This window comes from Pollicipes pollicipes, unplaced genomic scaffold (genome assembly GCF_011947565.3).
Source record: "Pollicipes pollicipes isolate AB1234 unplaced genomic scaffold, Ppol_2.1 Scaffold_4219;HRSCAF=4965_pilon_pilon_pilon, whole genome shotgun sequence".
Classification (NCBI taxonomy): domain Eukaryota; kingdom Metazoa; phylum Arthropoda; class Thecostraca; order Pollicipedomorpha; family Pollicipedidae; genus Pollicipes; species Pollicipes pollicipes.
Genome location: NW_023596448.1, coordinates 33423289 through 33447759, shown reverse-complemented (window position 1 = coordinate 33447759; position 24471 = coordinate 33423289). Strand labels below are relative to the sequence as shown.

General features: G+C 50.2%; 3 protein-coding genes across 6 annotated transcripts; 2 read left to right on the top strand and 1 right to left on the bottom strand.

The window, feature by feature from the left end:
* Window positions 1–810: 810 nt before the first annotated feature.
* On the top strand, window positions 811–5714 carry LOC119095225 (uncharacterized). Its single transcript, XM_037218092.1, has 6 exons — window positions 811–947; window positions 1166–1310; window positions 1417–1486; window positions 3405–3553; window positions 4156–4275; window positions 4669–5714. Exons 1-6 carry the CDS (start codon window positions 811–813, stop codon window positions 4813–4815), a joined length of 768 nt encoding a protein of 255 aa, XP_037073987.1. The 3' UTR covers window positions 4816–5714.
* A 102-nt stretch (window positions 5715–5816) lies between these two features.
* LOC119095533 (putative gamma-glutamylcyclotransferase CG2811) lies at window positions 5817–7863 on the bottom strand. 3 transcript variants are annotated; one of them, XM_037218387.1, is made up of 3 exons: window positions 7818–7863; window positions 6968–7279; window positions 5817–6233 (listed from the first exon to the last, which is right to left on the bottom strand). In XM_037218387.1, exons 2-3 carry the CDS (start codon window positions 7246–7248, stop codon window positions 6047–6049), a joined length of 468 nt encoding a protein of 155 aa, XP_037074282.1. In that variant the 5' UTR covers window positions 7249–7279; window positions 7818–7863; the 3' UTR covers window positions 5817–6046. The 3 variants fall into 3 exon arrangements, with proteins under 3 accessions (XP_037074282.1, XP_037074280.1, XP_037074281.1); XM_037218385.1 differs by having other exon boundaries at window positions 7769–7842; XM_037218386.1 differs by having other exon boundaries at window positions 6968–7297; window positions 7769–7827.
* Window positions 7778–23599, top strand: LOC119095532 (matrix-remodeling-associated protein 7). Of its 2 annotated transcripts, none has more exons than XM_037218384.1 (4): window positions 7778–7847; window positions 19288–19420; window positions 19690–19868; window positions 22505–23599. In XM_037218384.1, exons 2-4 carry the CDS (start codon window positions 19298–19300, stop codon window positions 22614–22616), a joined length of 414 nt encoding a protein of 137 aa, XP_037074279.1. In that variant the 5' UTR covers window positions 7778–7847; window positions 19288–19297; the 3' UTR covers window positions 22617–23599. The 2 variants fall into 2 exon arrangements, with proteins under 2 accessions (XP_037074279.1, XP_037074278.1); XM_037218383.1 differs by lacking the exon at window positions 7778–7847 and adding an exon at window positions 15981–16439.
* Window positions 23600–24471: the final 872 nt, after the last annotated feature.

Sequence of the window (24471 nt, the reverse complement as noted above, 5' to 3'; positions counted from 1 at the left end):
TCTCCGTGCAGCCACCTTTAACCTAGATAGCTGTCCTAATCAAAACGTCACTGGTGTTAACTTCATGGCCTTCAGAAGTGCGATTGTTCTGATTTCTGGGTTTAAACAAGCGTCAAAGATTACGCAAGACGATACGTTCCTAAAAAAGTTAATCGGGGTTATATTTGATCAACGACTTCCTGTGACTTTCATGAAGTTCAAATCCGGTGTTTGTTGAACTCCCTGCGATCAGGAAACTCGAAGTGGGCGTTAAAACTATATAAAATAGATTCTTCGAAAAGATGTTTGATTTTAACCTCGGTTTGACCGCAACACCTCACCCAAGGTCCATGCAATCAGTCATAACTCCAAATTATGTTGTTTCATTGTCCAAGAAATTATCTCAAAGATATATGCTTTGATTCAACGCACCGTTGTCACATCAATTTTAACCATTCGCTAGGAGTTGCCTTCGCTAACTGCCATGGTTCGATTTGGACCTGCCATAGGTCAGCGACCCAACAAGTTACACGCATTTCTTTACCACAATATCGGCTTTTCACTCGCCTACAGCTGGAGAAAGTTTGGTGTAGCAGCGCTGCGCTGTTCAGAGGTAAGTCTGGAGGGACCGTCGGGGGTCAAATTGTCCCCTCTTCACTCGAGCGCGTGTCATGACTCTACACAGATCAGTTTTGCGGTCGGGCTATCCTGTGGTGCGAGTCACCCCAACACTTGTCCCCTCCTTCCCGAGCGGCCTGAGCTCTCTGGTACCGCTACCCTCTGACCGTGCGGCTGCCCCCCCCCCCCCCCTCCCCCCTTCCAGGGACAGCCATGCCCGACACCAAGGACCGTCGCGGCCTGAACACGGCCGAGACTGAGATGAAGAGGACGCAGTACCGCGCCATCCTCGCCCAGCTGGCTCAGCTCAGCGACGGCGACGAGGCCTCGCGCGTGCAAAACTGCAACAAGTGAGCGCGGAGAAGGACGCGGCCGAGCCTCTGCGGAGGTCTGAATAGAGGCCACGCCACGGCTGGGGTGGGCACCTCAGACCGGACTCGTCTTGGACGCCAACGATACAGCCTGCATCCCGAGGGCCTTTGATGACGAGATTATGCTTATGAACGCTGGGGCATGGTTTGGCGAGCTCCGAGTGACCTGTGTGCTGCCCTGCGGCCACTATCCTCAGGCGAGAGACGCTGCGCCTCATTGACGTCATCCGGGGCGAGGAGATGCCCCAGTCCGTGCACGACACCGGCGGCTGGCTGTACCTGGAGACCGCCGTCGCCAGCGCCATGTCGCGCCCCGCCACCGAGACGCCCGACGAGGCCGTCGTCAGTCTCGGACACCTCTTCTACCTGGGTGGGTGTCGTCTCGCGTCGCTGTCGAGACGCCCGACGAGGCCGTTGTCAGTCTCGGACACCTCTTCTACCTGGGTAGGCGTCGTCTCGTGCCGCCGCCGAGACGCCCGACGAGGCCGTCGTCAGTCTCGGACACCTCTTCTACCTGGGTAGGCGTCGTCTCGCGTCGCTGTCGAGACGCCCGACGAGGCCGTCGTCAGTCTCGGACACCTCTTCTACCTGGGTAGGCGTCGTCTCGCGTCGCTGCCGAGACGCCCGACGAGGCCGTCGTCAGTCTCGGACACCTCTTCTACCTGGGTAGGCGTCGTCTCGCGTCGCTGCCGAGACGCCCGACGAGGCCGTCGTCAGTCTCGGACACCTCTTCTACCTGGGTAGGCGTCGTCTCGCGCCGCCGTCGTGGCCGACAGCGCCGCGTGCGCGGCTTCGCAATGACGGAGGAGAGGCACAGCCCAAACATTTTAGAGCACTGTAGACGTGCGAATTTTTTTGTATGGCTTATAGCGACATGGCATGTCAGCATCTAAATATTATCTGGGTGTGCGTTGATGTATTCATTGCCGACATTTATTCATGTGCATATTCATCGGTATACAAATTATGGTTTTGAAGACAATGCAAATCTGGTGCGTGCCCCGGTTTTTCCTCTCCCCCTTTAATGTCACTGGCTCTTTTTCGGTGCGGCTCAATCTTTGGTTTTATTTGGTGTTCTATTCGGCTGATCTGCCTATAGTTATCCTCCTTGGAATTCCTGTGTTTGTTCATATTCTTTGCATGTACTACCAAGGCTAGCACCCACGATGCGTGTTTTCATGGATGCAAATCCATTTCATTACCCTGTGTCTTTGTATGTTTCAAGTTGCGAATTATTTCTAACTATTCATCTCAGAGTTTTGATAGTTAACCATCGCCTGGTTTCCAATCTTTTAATGCGCGTTGATAGCAGGGGACGGTGCGACACTCCCCCTCCTCCTGCCGTTTCGAAACTAAGAAAGGCAGTGTCGCGGACCCACGATTGGTAGTAAATTGTATGTTGCCAGATCGATAACTGACCCCAGCAGACCGGGTCAAAGGTCAAAATTTTCTTGAAAATAAATATTTCAGCTGTATATGTTCATATGCACGAAATGTACAAAACCACACCCGCGCTAAAATAAACCAAACCAGGCGTGCTCTTTGTTTAGTTTTGAGCGTAATGGTATCCATTTGCACGTGTTTTGAGCACATCTTTATGACATATGGCCTCACTGACGTAAAATATCATTACGCGTTGGCCGACCGCGCGCAGTCTCCCGAGTCGTCGGTTGCCACTCGCTATTCGCGACGACCTTGGATCGCCGCGTAGTGTTCTGAAAACTTGAAAACCGTTGCTTCTCAGGACCAGAGATGCTATGGACACGGTTTCGTGTCAAAACACCAGCAATGTATGCCCCAGAGGTTACCGAAAGTTTGGGCACCATCGCATAACACGCTGGAGCGTCATCCATAGAAAGCCTAAGAGGAGGACCGCATCGACCCCCTCCCGTCATGGCGAGGGCAGTTTTGTGTGTGCCCCTATAACGAACATCTGCGCTCATCTCTCGTGATTGCAGTCTGCATCTGTCCAGTCATGTCGCGAGCAGGATTGTTATTCTTCCCGTCACTATATTTTAACCCTTGCTGTTACGCTTGCTGTCTCACCATTATATGTATATTATCGTTGCCCATATTTATGCAACAATGCGTAAGTATCTGCTATCATATTTGTGCGAAAAGGCCCGGTCATGAGGTCGTATGATCATGTAATTTCCTGTCGCTTTTCCCGCCGCTATGTTTCAAACCTTGCCGTCACGCCTGCCGTCTCACCACCATATGTATATTATCGCTGTTCATATGTATGCAATAACGTGTACGCATCTGTTATTATATTTGTGCAAAAAGGTACGTGTGACCATGCTATTTCCTCTCGCTATTATTATCATTCTGCGCTTTTGCTATCATCATTTTTAATCGATCACTGTTTTTATCATGCCTCCGTGTACGCACTCATGTCGCTCGCCGTTTCGCTGCTCATGCCTGCTGACGCTGCAGCCGGGGCGCAAATGACGTCAGTGCTGGACGCGACGCTGGAGACGCTGCTGAAAGTCCTGCAGAACCCGGCTGCGCCCGAGCGACGACGGGTGCTGACCATCAAGGCGATCGGCGAGATATGCTGGTGCAGCGCCCCCTCCCAGGAGAGGGTCAGTTCGGCGGCCGCTGCAGCAGAGGGTCGGTTTGCAGCCACCCCGCCAAAGGGTCGGTTCGGCGGCCGCCCCAGCGAAGGATCGCTTTGGCGGCCGCTCCAGCAAGGGGTCGGTTTGACGGCCGCCCCAGTAAAGGGTCGGTTCGGCGGGCGCTCCAGCAAGGGGTCGGTTCGGCAGCCGCTCCAGCAAGGGGTCGGTTCGGCGGCCGCACCAGCAGAGGGTCGGTTGGGTGGAGTTGTGTGCTGGGAGCGGGTAGATTCAGCGGATCTGTGCTCCGCGAGGATGTCATTTGAGTGGGTGACCCAGGTGACCTAGGTAAGGTCACCTGGGAGACGTATCACTCAAGAGAAGATCGTTTCTATAAATTGGCACCCAGCCGGAGTATCCGTTACCCCATTCAAGGTACACCCTGGGGGGTACACGTTTAGCACTGCTGGGCATCAAGCGGAGTATCGGCTCAACACAAAGCAGCTCTACAGCGGTCGTCCAGCTAAGCTCCGCGTGCGGGAGTACGCCACGCTACTTAAAAACACCGCGTCCGTCTGGCTTGCGCGCGCCCCCAGTCTGCTGACGGACGCCGTGGTCTCCCCTCCCCCCAGCTGTTCGCGCAAGGCGGCGTCCAGCCGTTGGTGGAGTGCGTCTACAACTTCGCTCAGAACGCGGTGCTGGCGCGGTGGGCGTGCTACACGCTGACGGTGGTGCTTGCCGACAGCGCGGAGGTGAGGTGGCACGACCACTGGCGCCGGTAAGGGTAACCATGTCAGATGTGGAGAGCAGTGTTGGAGATAAATGCCGCGAACGTCGAAGCAGATGAACGCCACCGGCGTCAGCCAATGTGATGAACTGTGTGGTGCAAATACGATACAACTTACAAGGTTGGTCGGTTGTACGTGCTTCATGAAGTCATTACAGGACTCTCCGGCTAAAACAGAGGATCAGAACAGTGGTATGTGCTCTCCGGCTAAAACAGAGTATCATCGCGCTTTTCCCGGCGGACGTTTTTCTCCTTTGCACCAAACACTTCACACGCTCTCCACGCCATGGGCTTTGTCACCAGCTGCAATGCCGACACGCGCTCGCATCCAAGCTGATGCCATCGGGCCTGCCGTCAGATCTGGCAGCATCTACGTAAGCTGGAGGCGCTGGAACGCACACTGAAAGCACTGGCCGCCGATGCCGAGCTGTGGACCGGGTGGGACAACAACCACGCCGCTATCCTGTGCGGGCTGCTCTACGGACTCCATCCCGGCGTCCAATGACGCCATGTGACATCCACGCCGCCATCTCGCAGCGCACTGAGCGACTTCCAGCACAGCCCCCAGTGAAGCCATGTGACGATCACGTCGCCAGCATGCATCGACTGCTGCGCGAACCCCAGCCAGCCGCCCAGCTATGGTGACGTTAGGTGCTGTGATGATGAGGGTTGCCATGGCGACGTTGGGCCACGTGGTGATGCGTCCAGAACTCACGGCTCGCTCACGTTATCACGTCACAAAACTCACTCGGGTTCGCGCATCACTGCTACGAGGTGCGATGTGCAAACGACCGGTGACGTCATGTGTGGTTTGACGCCAGTTGCACGAGATCGCGCAGAGGACGATGCTGCGGGGGCACTCATGTTGACAATGGCGTGTTCGTGCGTCGGTCCCCGTTGTTGCGTTGGCCCACGCAATGACTTGCATCATACTATGGTTTCAGTTGCACTGGCAGCGTCTTCGCGCGGATAACATAGGCTGCCGACAACACTCGCTAAAATGCACCGTACCGTGTGGCAGCTGCAATGCATGACCTTGCCATCTCTGCGGTTGGCGAATATTGTTATTGCAAAACAAACAAAACACCTAAGTCCAGTTGGTTTGGCGGGAGTTTGATGACTGGCGTTGATGTATCGTCTATATTTTGCGAACACCACGCGCGATGTATTTAGTCATTGCCCATTTTCAGTAATAAATTCACCATCTTCCAAAGGCACGCTGTGGCTGTCGCCGCTGCGTCCCATGCATACCAACACATAAATTATGTTGACGTTTGCTTTTTTATGAAATGAAATGCGCATGCACCGGAGAACGCGAATACTGGTGCCAATATAATACCTTTATGAAATAGTCATACATTCATAGCATAAGACTCAATATGCTGTTGGGAACTTCGAAGTCAATACGATTTATATACATATACATATAACATATATATAAACATATATATATATATATATATATATATATATATATATATATATATATATATATATACATGCACAGTTCAACGGACATGGAATAGATGGTTCACTGGAACTTTGGGACGCCGACGGCGCTATGGCTGTCAAACCCAGGTTTCTCGATAGATAACCCTGCCACCGACGCTAAATTTCTATAAACCCACACCTTATCACCCGAGAAGTAAATTACGAGCGGAAAGCCGTTACTTCTGTGCTGGTCGTAAAACCACTCTATCATAATATCACTACCATAACATCAAATTGTCACTTTGCTAGCAGGTAGTCTGCAGCGTTCGTTGGTCTTTCGGCACGTACCGCCGCTCGGAAGCCGCGTCATTTGCGTAATTCTCCAGGAAAGGCAGCTGCAGGTGATCCTCTGTGTACTTTTCCCACAAATAAACCCATGCGCTCAGAGGGGTGGCATCTGGCGCATCCAGTAGCGTAACCTCCTCCAACCTCCTGCAACAGGGTGGTCACGCTTTTAAGTAGGCAGCTTGGAGCGACGCATGGCTCCCACATCGACTTCTTGTCGCACGTACAGCGAACAGTGTTACAAACAGGGGAGCCTTGATGGAGTACGTGCAAGGCCGCGTGCTCCGCCCTCACGAAAAAAGCGGACGTTATGCTCTACTTAGAAGAATCAAGAACGTCGATGAAGCCAAGGAGCATCTATTAAGCCGGACAGAATACTCCCTCGATCGCAACAACCATCATTCAACGAGGGTGCAAAGCAGGCTATTTGCTGTCAAGATGATGAAGGAATTGATTGCTGCGGACGGTCTCACCAACATCATCGCAACTTTTCGCACCTACAGTTCCCTGAGCAACCATGTGGCAGCGATCGTTCATGGCAGCCCTCCCGGTCCATTAGACAACCTCAAGCCCACCCGAATTTTTCATTCGTCATGTTGATTTGTCTATTAGTTGATGCCCCGGCAAAGGTTAAACCCTCCCTGCAATGCGACGCCAAGGCGTGATGAATACCCCACGTTCAGGTTGTTCCCACCTCTTCACCGCATATGGCTACACTCATCTCCCTCGCAAGGAGTGAACAATGCATTGCCAATGTCAATGCAGACTTCGAGAGCAGGTTTGATTTTGTAAGCACACGCGAGCTGACGTAATAAAGCAGCGTATCACCTGCGCGCGTGGCGCTTCACGCGCACAGCAGTGACCGAGACCAAGCTTCTTACCTGTTGTAGTGCGTCGGATACGTTTCGAGCACGTCGAGGTGGCGCAGTTTCTCCGCGTCGATCCGGTACACCTCGCCTGTGATGTTGTGCCCCTCTCCGGGCCGGTCCACGCAGTATGGGATGTTCCACGGACCGGCCACCACCAGCGGGAACGGTCGCACTGTCCGCGCCACCCCCACAAGCGACGCGCGGCCGTGCTCAGGCCGCTCTGACGTCATCCAGTGGTGGTTCGGCTGGCCTCTCTTCAGCGTGCCGTACACGAATACGTGCATCGTTGACATGATGCACTGATGGTCAGCTGCCGCAGCGTGTCTGCTGACGGGGAGAACCCTGCGATGGAGAATCCGCTTATGACTACCACCCACACGTGATGAAAGCGAACGTTTTTTTAACGCCGCATGACGTACTTTATCGTGTATTTAATGATATTCAACCCATATCCAACAAAACGTCTTATATGTGAGCGGACGCAGGAAACTGACAAACTATGACGTCATATAAAACCAACAGCTGGCGTAAGACTCAAGCTCTGCATCATGGCGCACATGCACACCGAATTCATACCAGCATGCTCGAGCGCGCACCGGCGTGCGGGCTGTGACCGGCTGCTCTGTCAACAGCATGTGAACAGACAAGAACGTGGTTTACTTTGATAGAAATAATCAATAATCCTGCAAACAGCAGTACAGCAACATTCCTACAAGCACTCCAAATACAGTCAGTCAGGCAAAGCAGTCATATAACCTTTTTAGCGATCAATGCATCATATGGCGCCTAAAATGCAGAGTTAAAAACCATCACCTTCTGTATCGAAACAGTTTTGTATCTTTAACCGGCCACCAGCACGCACCTCTCTTCTCTTCGAGGCAGTATGATCGAGGTAAATGGAGGTAGGAACAAGGCGGACCGACCGACGACTTTGGCCCCTCTCCGCCCAACGTTAATGTGACGTCACTGGATCCTTTCCTCATTGAGCCCCGCGCGCGGTCCAGTGCGGTGCGTATGCGCGCCTGCTGTGCGCGGTCATGTCGCATGTAGAATTTGAAATGTAAACAATTTTTATTTTCTTCTCACCGAAAAATGTTCTGTTACCAAGACATGAACTCAGTGTGGTTTCAGGAAACTTGAGCTAAACTGCATCGTGCGCACCTAGTGGAATCTCGCAGTCGGGCTCACACAGTCAGGCTCACCGTTCTCGTCTTTACCGCCGCCGGCTTCCGTGTCACCACACGTGCTAACGGCCCTCGAGCCAGGCCAGTTTGAAGGTCGACCCCACCAATCTGGGCTGACAATCTGGTTGGGGTTAGTCAGACAACTTTGGTGCACTGTTGGCGAACGCGGCATTCGGCGCGCTGTTTCCAGAGCAGGCCTCAGGTGCGCAATCGGGTGGCGAATGCCGCTGTGACCTCAGCAGCTTCCATAAAGAGCTCGGACCACGCGACCCCATGTGGCTCCTATGGCCTCGCCGCGCTCCACAAACAGTTTAGCTTATTCATTCTAAAGTGGCCACTGCGGCCTCGGTAGGGTCCATGCAGTTCAGCTCATGCGCTCAAAGGTGGCACAGGTCAAATACCCAGTCACATTCACACGTCCTATGGCACCCCAGCGGGTCACTCACACAGAGGTCCGTTCACGCGTCATGAAGCGGCCAGCGGCCCGCCCCTTTGCTGTTAAACTAAAACGGCTAGAACAGAAATAGCCGCGTCATGGTCCTGCTCAGTCCCAACACAACGTGCTCTTCAAACAACTCCATCGTCATCACCGAGATGCAGCTCTTGCATGAGCGTAAACGACGAACGCTTCACCGATAATGCCTCTGCTAGTGATGTCATTCGGACACCAAAAATTGGTTAGCTGGAGACCGATGTGCACCGATTCGTTTTTGGTCGGTAAATGGTGGAATATTCGGGCCTCTTAATTAGGGACTTAAAGGGACTTAAGCGCATGGGACTTAAAAGGGATGTGCATGCCGCAAACGCATGGCTGATGGCTCACAAGATCCAGTGCAATAAAGCAACATGTTTTGGCACATTTTCCCAAAATGTAGTCAAAGCTGAACAAATGGCATGTGAAACAGGTTTTTGCGTTTGCGGCAAGTTGTTTGCTTTCAGCGCTCGCCTTATAAGCGCCAAAGTACACATATAGCAGGCCTTTGGTACCGCCGTGGTACCTGCTGGAAGAAGTTCTCGCGGCAAGAGAACCTTACTCGGCATGTTCAGTTGTGCAGTGGGGTCGGCTTGCATATTAATGTCGTATGTGGAAAGGTGCTCGCTCGGAAGGGAAACCTGATTTGTCACTACCGGACACATTCTTGAGACAAACATTCCGGTGATAATGTTGTTGGTTGCTGATGTAACATCCCTTGATCAAGGCAGTATGTAATATGTTTCGAGATATTAACGCATCTATGTCTCCCTAAAGCAATATGTATGTGTACTGCCATTAGAAAATATGTCCTCTGGTAATTGCAGATGTGATTTATCTTGGTGATGTTATCTTGGTGATTATCCCATGGCATGCGATACCATACGGAAAGTGTGCCTTCTGTTTTGAAATACGGTAGCGACGCGGATAAATCATTAAATATTGTTGTTTGGTAGCTGACTTCATGCTTGCGTGCCTTCAGCCACGCATTTTTCCAATATTGAGTATTTTTGCAGTCGATGCTTCATGTGTCATTGAAACAATACATTGCACAAGTAATTTGGAAGGAAAGATCATCATGAGCGTGTCGTCCAATATGCTAAGTTCGACCTTGGGTTCCTCTGCCCCCATTTTCTCTGCCACAAGACATATTAAGCCGTTTATCTTTATGAATAAGCGAATACCGTTGGTCTTACTGACCCTACTCGTGTGCGGTAACTGCGTTTTATATTATGAGCCTCCTGAGTGGTGAAATTATGAGCCATTTACATGGGACGCTATCAGAAATACGCCCATACAGTACCCACTCATACGGGAGCGTAAAGGCGAAGCGGTTACAAGCCTTCCGACGCCCACGTGGAGAGCCCTGCTTCGAATCTCACATTGCTATGGCTGCACTACAGCCGTGAAGCGTCAATATGACCAGTGAAGTGGCGATTGTTCCAGAATAGGGTGCACGATGACGTGCGTTGCGTGCCCTTAAAAATAGAATATGTCGCGAGTGGTTCACCGATTATGCGAACATCGTTCCTTCGTACCTATTTCTGTATTTAACTGATTGTTATCGCACCGGTAGGAACAGTGATGAAATGGGACGAACTGGAGGTTACCAGTTCATAGAATGAAATACGTGGCTCTCTGGCCTACGCCCTTAACAAGACTCCTTATCATAATGCGATGCTTGTTTGTACAATTTCTCACGGCACCTCGAAAGGCAGACTGCTCGTTCATGTAAACCTCACAGCCCAGTAAACCTAGGAGGTTCAATGCCTTCCTTCATTGCACTGTTTAACTCCGACGTGGCAGTGACAAGGTTGGTTTCCAGCCAGCTGGCTGGCCACAAAGAGCGGCTGCTCGAGTCGGATAAACAAGCCCTGAGAGGTTGGAAAGCTCATGAGAAATGCATGTGCTACGGATTCAGGACGGCGGATTTCGAACACTTGAATCCTACCCCATTAACCAATCGCTTATATTTGCAGTGCACCTAAAGATGCTACATTGAATGACATCAGTTGTACTCTAATTATGTAATCAAGGGCAAACTTCTGTGCGTAACAAATACGAACACGTACCCCTTAATCCTGTGGAAAGGCCGGCTAGATGTAAGGTAGGAAGGTCTTTAAATGAGCGGAAAAACTTTAAGCAGCAAAATAATTAGAATAATTTGCCTGACCGGCGGGGGGGGGAGGGAAGAAAGTATTACCTCTGATTTCCGCTGACCATTTTCTGAGAGTTGTTAGTTTAACAGGAGTACAATTTACAAGAATGTTACCCGATCTACATTCCTGGACCCCGTGCTACGTGGCAAGTACTCGTAAACTTATCGAATGCAGGCCTTGGAAAAGTTACTATGATCTTGGAAATCGTCCTTTTTCTTCGGACCACTTTCAATTGATCATGCTAAAATTTCAAAGGTATCCATGCATTTTTTCACTCTGCACCGGTAATAAGTCTAAATCTCAGCCAAGTGTTAACCATCAGTGATGATCTGCTCACACAATCATGCTAAGTGACTAGCCCCCTGCATGGGATCGGTGGTCGTGCCCCCCTCCCCCTCCCCGAAAAGCGGGTAGCCGTAGGTAACCAGTGCAGCTTCTGTTTGACATGAGGTGTACCCTTGCATCATTTTTTTCTTATTTTTCTTTAATGGCATGCGGATAGCTTGCCGAATGCTGTTGGAGCCTGTATTCTTCTTTTTCAGGGCTGTTGAGCCAGGGCGGTGCGCTGTTTTGGGGACCCAATTGTATAATATCGAAGACGTGCAACGCGTGCAATGTTTGTTATTATTGAGTGGGCAATCATGAGCCTCAACAGATCATTGGCCCGGCTTCAGTCGTCAAGTCGACGTGGCGCTCTCGCCCCTCGAGAAAGAGTGCCCGCAAAGCCATAATTCGCACTCCACGGGCGCTTCAACAGAGGCCTCTTATTTTGGACTAACTGCCAGCACCTCAAACGAAACCCCAGCCGATGAAAGTACACGAATTTAATAAAAGCATTTAAGTGTATCGGGACATCACAGGGCGCGTATCCTTCTATGACGATAGGGCCTCAAGCCGATGGCACATCAAATGCGTCCCCATGTGCAGGGTCAGAAGTCTACATATTCACGGAGCAGGCGCCAGGTTTTGGTGGAATTTCCAAAAGCCACATTGACAAGCTCAGAGGTCAGGTATCTCTAATTCTAAGATCTTGGCAAATCAATCCAGCCACGCGACCTCAAAAGGCGTGCCACGGTCACCCTCGCCGGTTGGTGGTCGACGATCAACATCAGGAGTTGAGACTTGGTTTGGCTGTCAAGACGGCTTATTCGCATAAAACGGATCAAATTTTTAGGGTTTGTTTTTGTCTTCTATTTAACAATTGTGTAAGAATCTCGAGCATCGCAGAACCGGTTTAAGGCCGCGTTCTGACCAGTTTGCTCCAACTCGTCGCGAAAAGTCTGGTCTGGCAGGACGGCATCAGTGGTCCTGTCCAGCGGCTTGTTCTTCGGCAGTCTAATCTCCTGCTCCAGTTGACAACGCGTGCTGAGCATCGATCCGCCCAACAATAAGCGCCTGGGAGCACGTGGCGGTGTCAGACAGAAATGAGACGCTGGATGAGATCGACATGATCGACTAGGCGCCCACCTGTGGCAATAAGGGCCCTCGCCGCCGGGTGAGCCAGGACAATTTCACTTACCCTGCCGGCAGGCTATTGCCGTTGGTCATTACGTCCGATATTGACGTCAGGCTGGTCGAACATGGCTCTCAACGTGAAACGCAGGCGGGAGCGAGTGCATAGGTCGTCCCTGTCTCGATACAGGTTCACATGAAGACTTCGCCCGGGTCACAAACACCACGAGTTAGACCGCTCTTTTATGAGAGCGTGTGAAACTTGTGGCTTTGGAGTAGACCAGACTTGTTGCGAGTTCGGACGCCATATTCCTCCTGTGATCCGTCTTCCGTCTTCGTCTCGTCACCACTTTAAACCCCCAGACCGAACCTTCCTTCCATGAACATTGGCCGCTGGTGGAATGAACACAGAGTGGCCGGCTCTAAGCGGATTCATTGTCGTACTTTAGTTCCAATGCCGGACATTGCTGGGCTTGCACGGCACGTCCAAGAACACCTGAGCCCTATGGCCAAGGTAGAAGGCTTGACCGCTAACAATTTGAAAATTCATGCCATCAGAATCTGTATTTGGTGATTTTAACACGTCAGCTTACACACTTATCACAGGGACGCCATCCAGCAAGGTGCAGTCACAGTCGGCACGTCTCCGTCCTATATCAGCCGGCGACAGTCACGGGCAGAAAAGCAGTGGCGTGGAATTGCTGCTGGTCAAACTGGCAGCCAGCTGCTGATACCAATCAGCACCATAACCATTACTATTAAAGCGCCACAGCTATTACAACCAACTGCCGCTCATTCCTCTCCTTAATCCAAGTATTGCTTCATTATTTATTCAAGTGCACTATTTAAATGCTAACATTAATTATTCTAACACGCGCCCGGGTGGCCGGCTGGATACCTTTCGCTCGGGTGGGGGTCAATTTGACCTCCCTGAGATCTCAGGAGCTAAGGAAGCTAGAGACACCAAATTTACAGGGGGTATTGACCTGTACGTGGACTCACTTAGGTCAAATTTTAGGGTTTCTAGGTCATGACCTTCGGGTCAAATAAGGTCAAACAAGGTCAAATTTCAGCTTGGTCCCAAAGTACCCCCAAAACCTACATAACTGTTTCTAAGCAAAAGGTCACATGCTTGTTTCAGGTCAGTGCCCTTGCTTGACCGCCTGAACGTCATGGTGGCCAGAATCATGCAGGACTGCTTTGAGTTTTGCATTGGAATAATCGACAAAGATTACGTATGTATGATGTATGTATGTATGCTAGACAGTATGTTCCTAAAAAAATGTCGACCTGGGTCATTTTAGGTGAATGACTTATTCTGACCTGCAAAAGTCAATGAAATATGTATAATGCGTTTCCTGCTATCAATGAATTCGAAATGAGCACCAGAAACTATCCCACAATATATCTCATAAAACAGGTTGATTTTGGCCTTGGTCTGACCTTCATACCTGACTTTAGGTTAAAGCAATCTGCTCATTCAATTGTTGCGTTGACTAAGAAAGCACCTCAGAGCTGCATGGCTCCGCCTAACACTCCGTTGTTGGATCAGATTGAACGATTCCCTAGAAATTGCTTTCGCTGAAACCAGGGCCTGACTTTGACCTGCCATAGATCAGAAACCTTACAAGGTAAATCTAAATTTGTGATGCCAGACGATCTGCTATTCATTTTTTACAGCTGTGCAAAATTTGGCGCGGCTGCGCCGCGTCGTCCGGAGGCCATTTTGGAAAAAACCTTTGGGGGGCAATTTGACCCCCACTCCCACCCGAGCGCGTGTCAAAGACTTTCTGGGATGGAAAGATATCAAGCGAATTTCGAATGTGCTGAATTAGCAATGATCCGTACCTGATGGGCCCAGTCACTTAGAGCTTCAGAAACCTGTTTGGGACCTAAAAATTGTCCTGCGTGCAAAGCGATCCGTAGAGGGGTCACTTCAAATTTTGCTTCGTTCCGCTCTTTTTTTAGCCCAAAAGGCATTAATGATGATAGAATTTTGACCCGGTCGGCCAAGCCCGGCTCAGATCGACTTCATCTCAAAACTAAACTGAATCGCACTAGAGCTGTCGAAAAGGTGATTTTCTAGGGTGCTGCATTTTTTGGCACTGCATTAAAAGTGTGGTTACAACAGACAAGTTCATAAACTTGTCCTCGGAATTATCATCCCAGTACGTTAATGGGTGAAAAGTTATTATACAATGGTGCGATCATGCGGGACGCTTAAATACAAAACAGTTCAAGGTGCGTAATGAATAGAAAAGATCTGGAAAATTGCAGGGACATATCTATTTAGTGTTTTATAGCCACCGCAAAAGTACGACGGAGATGTGCTTGCCGTGCCTAGGATGCAAAGAATATTGCATCGTAGTTCGTAAACTACAATTATTTGGTATGTGTATATACGCGTGCGCTCGGCCAGTGTAGGGGATTACTATAATATACCGCCATATATATATATATATATATATATATATATATATATATATATATATATATATATATATATATATATGGCGAATAAAAATATCGCCAGGCGACTTTTTTTAGTCCTAGTGGCATCGTGCTGGCATTTGTAACGATGTAAGACGACCGCTGTGAGGGAACGAGGGTCGACCCAGACAGGCATTCCTATCTGGCTTAAGGACGGGGGCAAACTTATTCGCTGAAATGGGCGACACGACTTGGGTGGTGGGTTCAAGCTAAGTGACAAACCATGCTAAGCTTGTACCCTGGACCCAAAAGCCAAGAATGCAAACTTTTGGGAATGAGCTTTTTGAAATATCAGTTCTCACCTTTATCTTCAAAAATTATATTATCCTATAGGTTGCTGGCACGTGTTGCTCTCATCACCCACTAATATAGCTTTAAAAGGAATATTCCACATTTGAAGGCATTGAAGCAAGCATGATATATGATGCAAGAAACTCACTTAAACCTATTGAGATACCTTTTGATAGAAAAAGGCTGCTCTGAGAACAGTCATCGTTTGACTACGTCATCACGTCACGTCATTGTTTGATTACGTCATCATGCCTTGCAAAACATTGGTTTTAAGTTAATTTGCGGCCATGATGCCTGGAAACCGTGCTCACAAACGTCAGGTATGAACGACTCAACAATTATATTGTTGTTGCCACTAATCACTGTATGACCAATGGAATGTCAGGATCTAAGTAACATAATTATGACGTCATGGATGCCTGGTGACTTTGCAATAGTTTCCCCGGAATAATCTGCACATCTTCGTGGGCGTGTAGCTTAGAAACTATCATAGTTTAGGTTTTTAGAAGGGCGGGGCTATAAACTGCATCGAATAGTCTTCAGGATAGCTGTTCCAGGGTAACATCTCATGCAAATGTGAAGCATTCCCCTTCAACTCTACACGCGAAAGGCACTGCATGTGTTCAGTCGCTTGTCAGGGGGTCTTGTGGAGTCCTAATAGAAGCGCCACAGTAATATTTATAGGAATGCAATGGTACTGGTGTGAAGGAACTTCGTTATGTGAAAAATTGGGAATGTTGTTCCTTAGTGAAAATCTCTGCGACGAATGTATTTTCTTCTGAAAGAAGATTGCTAGGATTGCAAGGATAAGGGGACTGTACCCCCTCAACGACGATAGAGGGAGACGCGTCCCTCCTCCCTCGCAGAGGTCATCGATGATGCCCCTCCCCTCACTGCTCTCCGGCTCATCTCGCGCCGTCGGCGGGCCCGGATCACGATCATCCTCCGAGATCGGCGCCAGTGGCGTTCGGACGTCTTCGGTGGCAGCACGCGCCCCGTGCCCCCGTCGTGCCCCGAGCGCCGGCAGCGCTCGTGAGGTCGACCGTGACGGCTCTCACCAGCTTCTTCTTCTTCTGGCTTCTTCTTCTGGCTTCAGCGCCGGTCGCAGCCATACAGCTGTCTGCCACGTACAGACGGCGTGTGGAGACATCGCCGCGCAGGCGCAGTAGCGGATTCTGAGCTGCCCCTCTTTCGCCAGCTTCCGAAATACCTCGTTCGCGGCCGTAAACCCACTCAGGTGTTTCATCCACGGGTGCCACTGTTCGAGGGCTGTCAGACCACCCCAGCCGAAGACCTAAGTGTATACATTCGGGTGGTGATCTCCAGACCAAGGACAGCGTGACCATGACCATGGAGAGCTTCTGGACTCTGCTGGAGCTGGCTAAGGAACCCGTGGCCTGGAAGGTGTTCCTCTCCGTTCTCTGGGAAAATACCAAGTAAGTGTCGGGAATAACGCGGGTGACCTACCGATGTATGTTGACTGACGAAGTTTACAAATGGTACGTCACTCAACGCTTTCGGGCTCCAATCCCGCCTAAATACTTTAATTGCATAATTGTGATAAACTAGCAAGAAGCGATAACCTCTTGGGACGAAAAGAGGGGTATTTCGTTAAAATCATTTATTTCACATGGTTGTAGAACAATGTTTTGAGTATGAAACCTTGATGGCTTGTGTTGATTGATTTACATCATGAATATTTTGAAATATGTAATAATAAACTCTGCCGTTGAACTGGAATTGCACGATCGGATGGTGAGGTTGGGACTCGCACAGGGACTAGTTTATAGCATTAGCACTGGACTCAATTCTATAAGCACTGCATAAACTGAGGATGGTGTTTTCACGCACGAAAAGAACGTAACTTACAACTTAATAAAGTACTGGCTAGAAATATACGGTCAAACAGCATTTCACCACTAGGCCAAAAACACGCTGCGTTTCTTGTTGGGTAAGCTCTCCAGCGATTCCCACCACCGTAGTCAGGAAGCAATGAAAATGCATCATCTCCGAGACAGATGGTGCTAGATGGTTCCTTGTACAGTCATGATAGCTTTGACCCGGAAGCTCCGACAAATAAGTGTGCACCCTGGTGTAGGAAAGGCTATTTTCATGTGTGTGTTTCCCAGTAGGCACAGACAAGTCATTACCCTATGGAACAGAAAAAGCAAGAATGGAGGTCGGTCCGTCGTTTCCATGATTGCCAAATCACATAGGTTTTAGACCAGCTGATATGTCCTATCGCGCTGACCCCTCCTTATGACATAATTACCCATTTGCGGCGGGCTTTGTATTGCATATGGGAGTTATATCAAACAAACTATTTTTATTTCCCAATGCGAACGCGATCAGAAGATGCTATTTTCCAGCTCATGCTGGGAGCAGGATCCGCTGGCTTGCCTACAATCTAACAAATGGGTGGGGGTGGGGGGAACTGGGCTTTTTAAGGATGCACCAATGAGCTCACCGCTTTCTCAAAGCCTGAGCACTCTCAAGAGCATTTAAGAACCTTATGGCTAGCAATGTCGAATGAAGATTCAGGGATATCAAATGACTGATGACGGGCATGGTAATGTTAACGCATCAACATGGTAACGTAGCAACGGAACGTGGTAGCGCAGCAACATGGTAATGTAGCAAAGTAACGTGGTAACGTAGCAATATGGTAACGTAGCAGCGGAACATGGTAACGTAGCAGCATGGTAACGTAGCAACGGAACATGGTAGCGTAGCAACATGGTAGCGTAGCAACATGGTAACGTAGCAACGGAGCTTTCTGTCCGATGACCTACCCGCGCCAAACATTCTCTGTTGAATGCATCATCAGGTTGACAGTCCCTCCTTATTTGTAAGCTGAGGGCAATTCATCGAGACATTTGACCCTTCAGCCCTAGTTGTTCCCTGACGGAGGCGTGATTCCTAGCATGGCCCAACATTCAATGCCTCGGAATAGTTTATTCTGGTTTAATTTGGTTTCATTCTGAAGGTAAAAGACAAGTAAAAGGTCCCTTGCATGACATTTTCCTTATCAGGTAAAGACCGATCAGAGGTCACTCAATGCACCTAAGATCTGGTAAATCTTCCCGTTGGCGTTGGAGTCACTTAGGGGACTTCCTCTCCCAAGAGGGAACTAACGCCAGTTTTGTTTTCTCAGTCAAATTTACATGGGTGCGCATGGCACAGCCACTGCATTACACTTGTGGCGTAGTGCACGGTTTGTACCCTATTACGTGTTTACAGCTTTCGGCGTCAGCAGCTCTTGACCGCTGCTGCGGAAACGTAGGCGCAAGCCTCGCCTGCGCAGTGGTCAGGTCTACCAGACTCATAACGCGGCGACCAGCGCCGGCTTGCGGCCAGGTCTACCAGCCTCATAACGCGGCGACCAGCGCCGGCTGGCGGCCAGGTCTTCCAGCCTCATAACGCGGCGACCAGCGCCGGCTGGCGGCCAGGTCTACCAGCCTCATAACGCGGCGATCAGCGCCGGCTTGCGGCCAGGTCTACCAGCCTCATAACCCGGCGACCAACGCCGGCTTGCGGCCAGGTCTACCAGACTCAACGCGGCGACCAGCGCCGGCTCGCGGCCGGGGCCACCAGACTTAAAATGCGGCGACCAGCGCCACAGAAGGCAGGGCCAGCGCAGCCGCGACCTCACTGAGGCCAAGGCAACTGTCGGTTCCCACAGCGAACGGTCCCATCAGTCGGCAGAGCCGGTCGTCCTGCGTCCTGGTGGCGACACTGTGAACGAGGGGCGGTACCCTTGGCTTCGTGAACCGATTGGATGCAATGCGTGCTGTCTCTGATGCCAGGGAGGGCTTCCATGTCAGACTTATACACTGATGCCAGGGAGGGCTTCCATGTAAGACTCATACACTGATGCCAGGGAGGGCTTCCATGTCAGCACTTATACATTGATGCAAGGGAGGGCTTCCATTTCAGCACTTATACACTGATGCCAGGGAGGGCTTCCATGTCAGCACTTATACACTGATGCCAGGGAGGGCTTCCATGTCAGTACTTATACACTGATGCCAGGGAGGGCTTCCATGTGAGTACTCATACACTTGAACAATCACCTACCCTGAATGAAACTTATCAAATCTCTAGAATTTGTTTTCTTAATTTGAATAAAACACAACGAAAAGTTTTTTGCGGACATTTAGAAGGTCGAAAAATTGTTCTGCCCCATTTTCCTAACGCATAATAAGGTATCCTATAGCTAAACGCCTTCAATGCCCACCACTAATCGTTGTCGCCGTTTTCACGTGCTTCCGCCGTGCCCTCCAGCTGGTACCTGATGATGACCTGCGTGCTGATGGTGGTGACGGTGACGCTCGGAGGGCTGTACACCCTCGGCACCGGGCTGTCGGCCGGACGGCAGGCCGCCCGCCGGCGCGCTGAGGACACAGGCAGCGAAGCGGTGAGCTGAAGGGGCCGGGCCGGCCGCAGAACCGGCTGTCGCGGGTCGGTTCGAGGGAGTGTAAGGGATGAGGAGGCTGGTCGCATCCGCGCGGTCGGGTTGTAGGTCGGATGATGGGAAACGGCCCAGGTGGAGGGGGGGGGGGGATGAGACGTAACAGCCGAACGGCATATGTTGCCCCATCACTTGCCCCATCACGGCCGCCATGATAGTGTCCTGATTGTATTGATCTGCACATAACAGCGCAGTGACGATTCGCCTCACCGCAGGAGCTGCAGGAGCCCAGCTCTACCACATCTCCTTCCGCTGACGCTGACGAGCCGCTGTCGCTGCTGGTGGACACGACGGAGCCGCTGCCGCCGGGCCGTCTGAAGCGGGCAGAGCGAGACGCGATGCGCCGCCGCTTGGAGCAGGACATGACCGACGAGCAGAAACGCCAGGAGAGACAGTAAGTGGGATGTGTTGGGAGAGCGGAAACGCCAGGAGAGACAGTAAGTGGGATGTGTTGGGAGAGCGGAAACGCCAGGTAGAGACAGTAAGTGGGATGTGTTGGGAGAGCGGAAACGCCAGGTGAGACAGCAAGTGTGATGTGTTGGGAAAGCGGAAACGCCAGGTGAGACAGCAAGTGTGATGTGCCGGGAGGGCAGCAGTATAACTACAGACAACAAGTGGGACGTGACAGACGAGTGAAAACTTCATTGATGTCAGTAAGTGTGATGTAGGGCATTACGCGTCAGCCCCGGCCTTTACTAGGTGGCGACGGTGGCGCCGCGTGGTGGTCAAAGGATGCCTTCCCCTTTCTCCTTCACCACCGTCCTTAAAAACAGGCGCAAGTTGTCACATCTGTACCAAAAGCATAACAAGTAAAGTTCTTGGAAAAACAACATCTAGAACCTGCATGTTCACTGTAGATCGGAGAGCAGCACCAAACGATACGAGCAGAAGCGCCAGGTGACTAGCACGTAGGATGTGGCTGCGAACAGATATCCCAAGAAACAGGAAGTAGATCGCGGCAGACTAGCAGGCAGGCCGGGTCAGGGGCAGTACAGAAACAAGGCATATGTTGCAGGACAGAAAGCATGCTGGCTAAAGCAGAAGACAAGGAACGAACAGATGTGTCAGAAAGGTCAGTCGACAAGCACATGGCGAGCGGACAGACATAAACGCGACATGCTTGACATAACTCCCGGCTGGGGGTGATGGAAAGGGCGGTATATTGCTGGCTGGGGGTGACGGGAGAGGCGGTATATTACTGGCTGGGGTGATGGGAGAGGCGGTATATTGCTGGCTGAGGGTGACGGGAGAGGCGGTATATTGCTGGCTGGGGGTGATGGGAGAAGCGGTATATTGCTGGCTTGCGTTGCGCATTGACCGACGGCTCTAAATGATGACATAATTGGCAGCCGGCAAGACATGACTGACGTTGGAAGAAACTATGGGCAGGGTATTTCATACTGTCCTGCTCACTGGGTGCAGGATGTACCAAGCGTAAATCAACAGTAGGAGATGTATTAATGAGGACGTGGCAAACCAACTGAAACGACAAAAGAAATGGTACACGTAATAATCAAGCACAAATAAAACCCCAAGAGAGCAGCAACGGCGTAGACTGGAGCACCATTGCAGACCCGTTGCTGGGGAAAATTGGCGTTGGCTCCATGCTGCTCAAAATCCCATATGCCCCGTTTCATTACAGACCGATCGAAAAGAGACAGTAAGGGATATGTGTAGGAACAGAAACATCAAGGAAGACGGCAAGCATGTCGACGTGAGATCATCCGTCGTTTTCGTTTTGGAGTTATAAAGTGGGTGGGCGGTTTTTGCAATGTTCCACGACGTAGGATGCCCTACAACACCATGTTCACAAGGTCTTGTGCCACACGAATGCAGTCTGGTCCTATCTGCGTGCCAGTGGATTTCCGTTGATCCATATGCGACGCTTTGTTTTGTGCCGTGAGATCTCAGAACCTATCAGACCATTTTTCGTTCCGAAGACTCACACTGACGACAGGGTGCGCGTATCTGAGTACCCAAACTTCTCCTGAAACTGATCCAAGATGCAACCTGGCACCACGCATGCATCATGAATGTGAGCTGCTGATTGAGTTTGTGATCGGGGATCAGGGGGGAGTGTGAAGGGAAACCTTCATCTGGTGCGCGGCGGAAGCGGCGAAGTGGGCGCAAGGGGCGAGGAACAGCGGAAGCAGAAACGTTTTTGGCGGGTGCAGTGTCGGGGAGGGAGAAACGGCGGGGGGGGGCGAAGCTTGGGGGACAGGGTACCGAACTGTGTGCGCTGTTGGAGGCCAGCAGGAGTGACGTGCTGCGTGGCTCAAATACATTTTTGTGATCCGCTAGCTGCTTCTTACAATGAAGAACCTCCATGTGGTGAGCCTCAATGCACAAGACCGCGCTGTGCCAGAGTTCTATCCAACATTAGCCGGGTAGGCGGACGCAAAGGTGGAGAGCGCCTCGGCCGTAAACAACCCGTGATTTAGTCCGAGATGCTTTGCAAAAACCGTTCCATGCAGCCGCTTTTTGCCGTGAGCTCAGCTTTTGATAGATTATATCAACTGCATTGCACGCAAGGTCAGAAAGCTTCAAAACGCTGTCTCGGAACGGTAAGCAATTTCCTTCCAAGGAAAAACGCTATAGTCTACTGCATATATAAAGGCCATAGACCCACGCATGAAAGAGGCTTGCTGCGAGAAGAGGACGTAGGAAGGAGATTTTAGACTAAAAGCGATGATCAACTGTCCTATCAATCGTCTTGTGGGATGATTCGTCGCCTTGTCACGTTACTACCATAAAGTGAAGTGCTTCACGTGTTTTGCACTTGTCGACTTGGGCATACCGGTGATTGACATGAAGTGGTGACTGATTACCAGGCTAGCGCGTTGTTTTCTGCGTCTCGCTTCGGTCGCCTCTCGGAAGACCACTGTCTGTTCAGAAGCACTTGGGGCCTCAGGTTGTTCCGGCAGGTTTGAAACGGTGTGGTAGCATCTTCACTCTGCCACTCCACACGACCTGACCCTAACCGACCTGATCTGTCACGACTTGGCTCTGACCCGCACGTCGTTATTTCAGGTCCGAGTCTGAGCAAATGGCTGCCATTCTGGACCTGATGCAGAAGAACAGCGACAAGTTCGGCAACCCCTCGCTGGAGGACATGCAGTCACAGATGCGGCTGTACCTGTAGAGCCTGAAGCATTGTCATGCGTTGCAGGAACCACGCCAGATGCGCATTTTCGTTTAGTGAGGAGCTGTTCTGCTTGGTGTCAATGAAGCGCTGCAAAACAAAGATTCATCAAATAAGTGAAGCATTTGGATGTCGATCGGGTTTTAGGTGCAAGATGAAGGACTTCCTCAAAGCCGCTGTGGAGCGTCCAAACACATTTCAGCCAGTTATAAAACTACGTACAAAAACCGGTGTTGGCCTTTTGCAAAATAAGCAGACTTTCCCATTGCGGGACAGTGCCAGCACGACTGATGACACCTGGCCAATTCATTGTGTTATTCCTTGCCGCATTACCATGGCCTAAATATTTCAGCTCACCCTACCAAATCGTTTGTATGAACAAATAGGCGCAGGGAAGGTCCTCCTTGGCATCGGGCTGCTTTGTCAGTCCAGATGCCAAGGATTCAGATGCTTCATATAATTATATTTGCGTGTTTACGGCGCCCAGGGGTTAAGAAAGTGCCTTTTCTGTCACCGTCGAAATTTTTAAAATTTGTAATAGCTTAAATTGTCACCTGCGTATCCATCAGGACTCAAATCCAGCCAAATGCTTTGGGAAGCCGTTGCAATGTAATGATAAATGTGATACACTGAGTATAAGATGTATGGTGAAAAGATAAGATCAAGAAAAGATCAGATAAAGGAAAAGATGAGAATAAATGGAGTGTAATGTGTCATAACCATGAAGATATTTTTGCTTCGGAAGTTTCTTTTATACTGAAGTATTCTTTACAAGCCAGGTCAAAAGCATCGCTGGTAAAGGCTCCCTTGGTGATAAAAACCTGCTGCCTTAGTGTCTGAGTGACCTGAGCAGCGGGCTTAGGAACTATATAGGTTCATCACAGCTACAGATTTCTCTCATGCTTAACACACGATTATCGCCACTCCTTGCCATAAATAATTCAAATAAAAACTCCTCCGCCTACCGAGTTTTTTTAAACGGTCCAGACAACCGACGTAAATTTCACTGATGACGACTTTTTAGACTCAAAATTGGCTGTTGCTTACCAGCAGTACCAGATGTTACGTACTGCAAACAAACACCTTTTTGTTGCTACGATGGCCGGCTATGCTCATTAAAATTTTCAGAGTTCTTGTGTTGCAAATTGGGTTCAACAAGTGTCTTTCGGGTGTAATTTATTGTTTTTGTATCGCAACATACACATTTTGATATCTACATTCAAAGCAACTGTTCACCCGAGCGGTAGGCGGTGGCCAAAGGTACACAGGATTATAGAGCACTGCGTTCGAAATTTTTGTATTTTCTGGCTAGTTGAGTAAAGTATGAGCATTGCGAGTTGCGCAAGAAATATATTCATGGTTATGTGGAGCAGAAATAAAGGAAGTATAACACGTAACCAATTCGGAACATTAATCACTGAGACTATGTCTGACCTGAAAGAATAGCACTGCATGGGTGGGTGCCTAGCCATATGGTGTTGTGTTTATGAACGTTACGTTGATGACAGCAAAGTTACCTGAACAAAGTAATTGGAGCACAGCAGATAACGTCGTGTGAGAGGGTTAGTCCCCGTCTTGAGCATGCCAGGGGATGGTCATTCCCTTCCGCTTCACTCCGTTGCTTATACGTGAATCTTCAACCAGAGGCATGTTACGAGCAACTCAACGAAAACAAGGAAATGCTTACTTTGAATGTATTGCCCAGTTACAATCACGGTGGTAAAATATTGTGAAAGCGTGAGTGGAAATGGCCTTTGAATTGTGGTGCCACTCTATAAGGTACCTACCAACCTACCACTGATTGAACTGCCATGGCATATGCCTCTCGCTGCTCGGCTCATCTGCTAGTTTAATG

What these genes read in the sequence shown, in the direction of transcription:
- LOC119095533 (XM_037218387.1), bottom strand. Translation starts at nt 7,248, where the DNA reads ATGTCAACGATGCACGTATTCGTGTACGGCACGCTGAAGAGAGGCCAG. An exon ending in TATCCGACGCACTACAACAG is followed by an intron (nt 6,234 to 6,967) that starts GTAAGAAGCTTG and finishes ACCCTGTTGCAG; the next exon opens with GAGGTTGGAGGAGGTTACGC.
- LOC119095532 (XM_037218383.1), top strand. Translation starts at nt 16,348, where the DNA reads ATGACCATGGAGAGCTTCTGGACTCTGCTGGAGCTGGCTAAGGAACCC. An exon ending in AGGACACAGGCAGCGAAGCG is followed by an intron (nt 19,421 to 19,689) that starts GTGAGCTGAAGG and finishes GCCTCACCGCAG; the next exon opens with GAGCTGCAGGAGCCCAGCTC. An exon ending in CAGAAACGCCAGGAGAGACA is followed by an intron (nt 19,869 to 22,504) that starts GTAAGTGGGATG and finishes TCGTTATTTCAG; the next exon opens with GTCCGAGTCTGAGCAAATGG.
- LOC119095225 (XM_037218092.1), top strand. Translation starts at nt 811, where the DNA reads ATGCCCGACACCAAGGACCGTCGCGGCCTGAACACGGCCGAGACTGAG. An exon ending in CGGACACCTCTTCTACCTGG is followed by an intron (nt 1,487 to 3,404) that starts GTAGGCGTCGTC and finishes CTGACGCTGCAG; the next exon opens with CCGGGGCGCAAATGACGTCA. An exon ending in GCGCCCCCTCCCAGGAGAGG is followed by an intron (nt 3,554 to 4,155) that starts GTCAGTTCGGCG and finishes CCCTCCCCCCAG; the next exon opens with CTGTTCGCGCAAGGCGGCGT.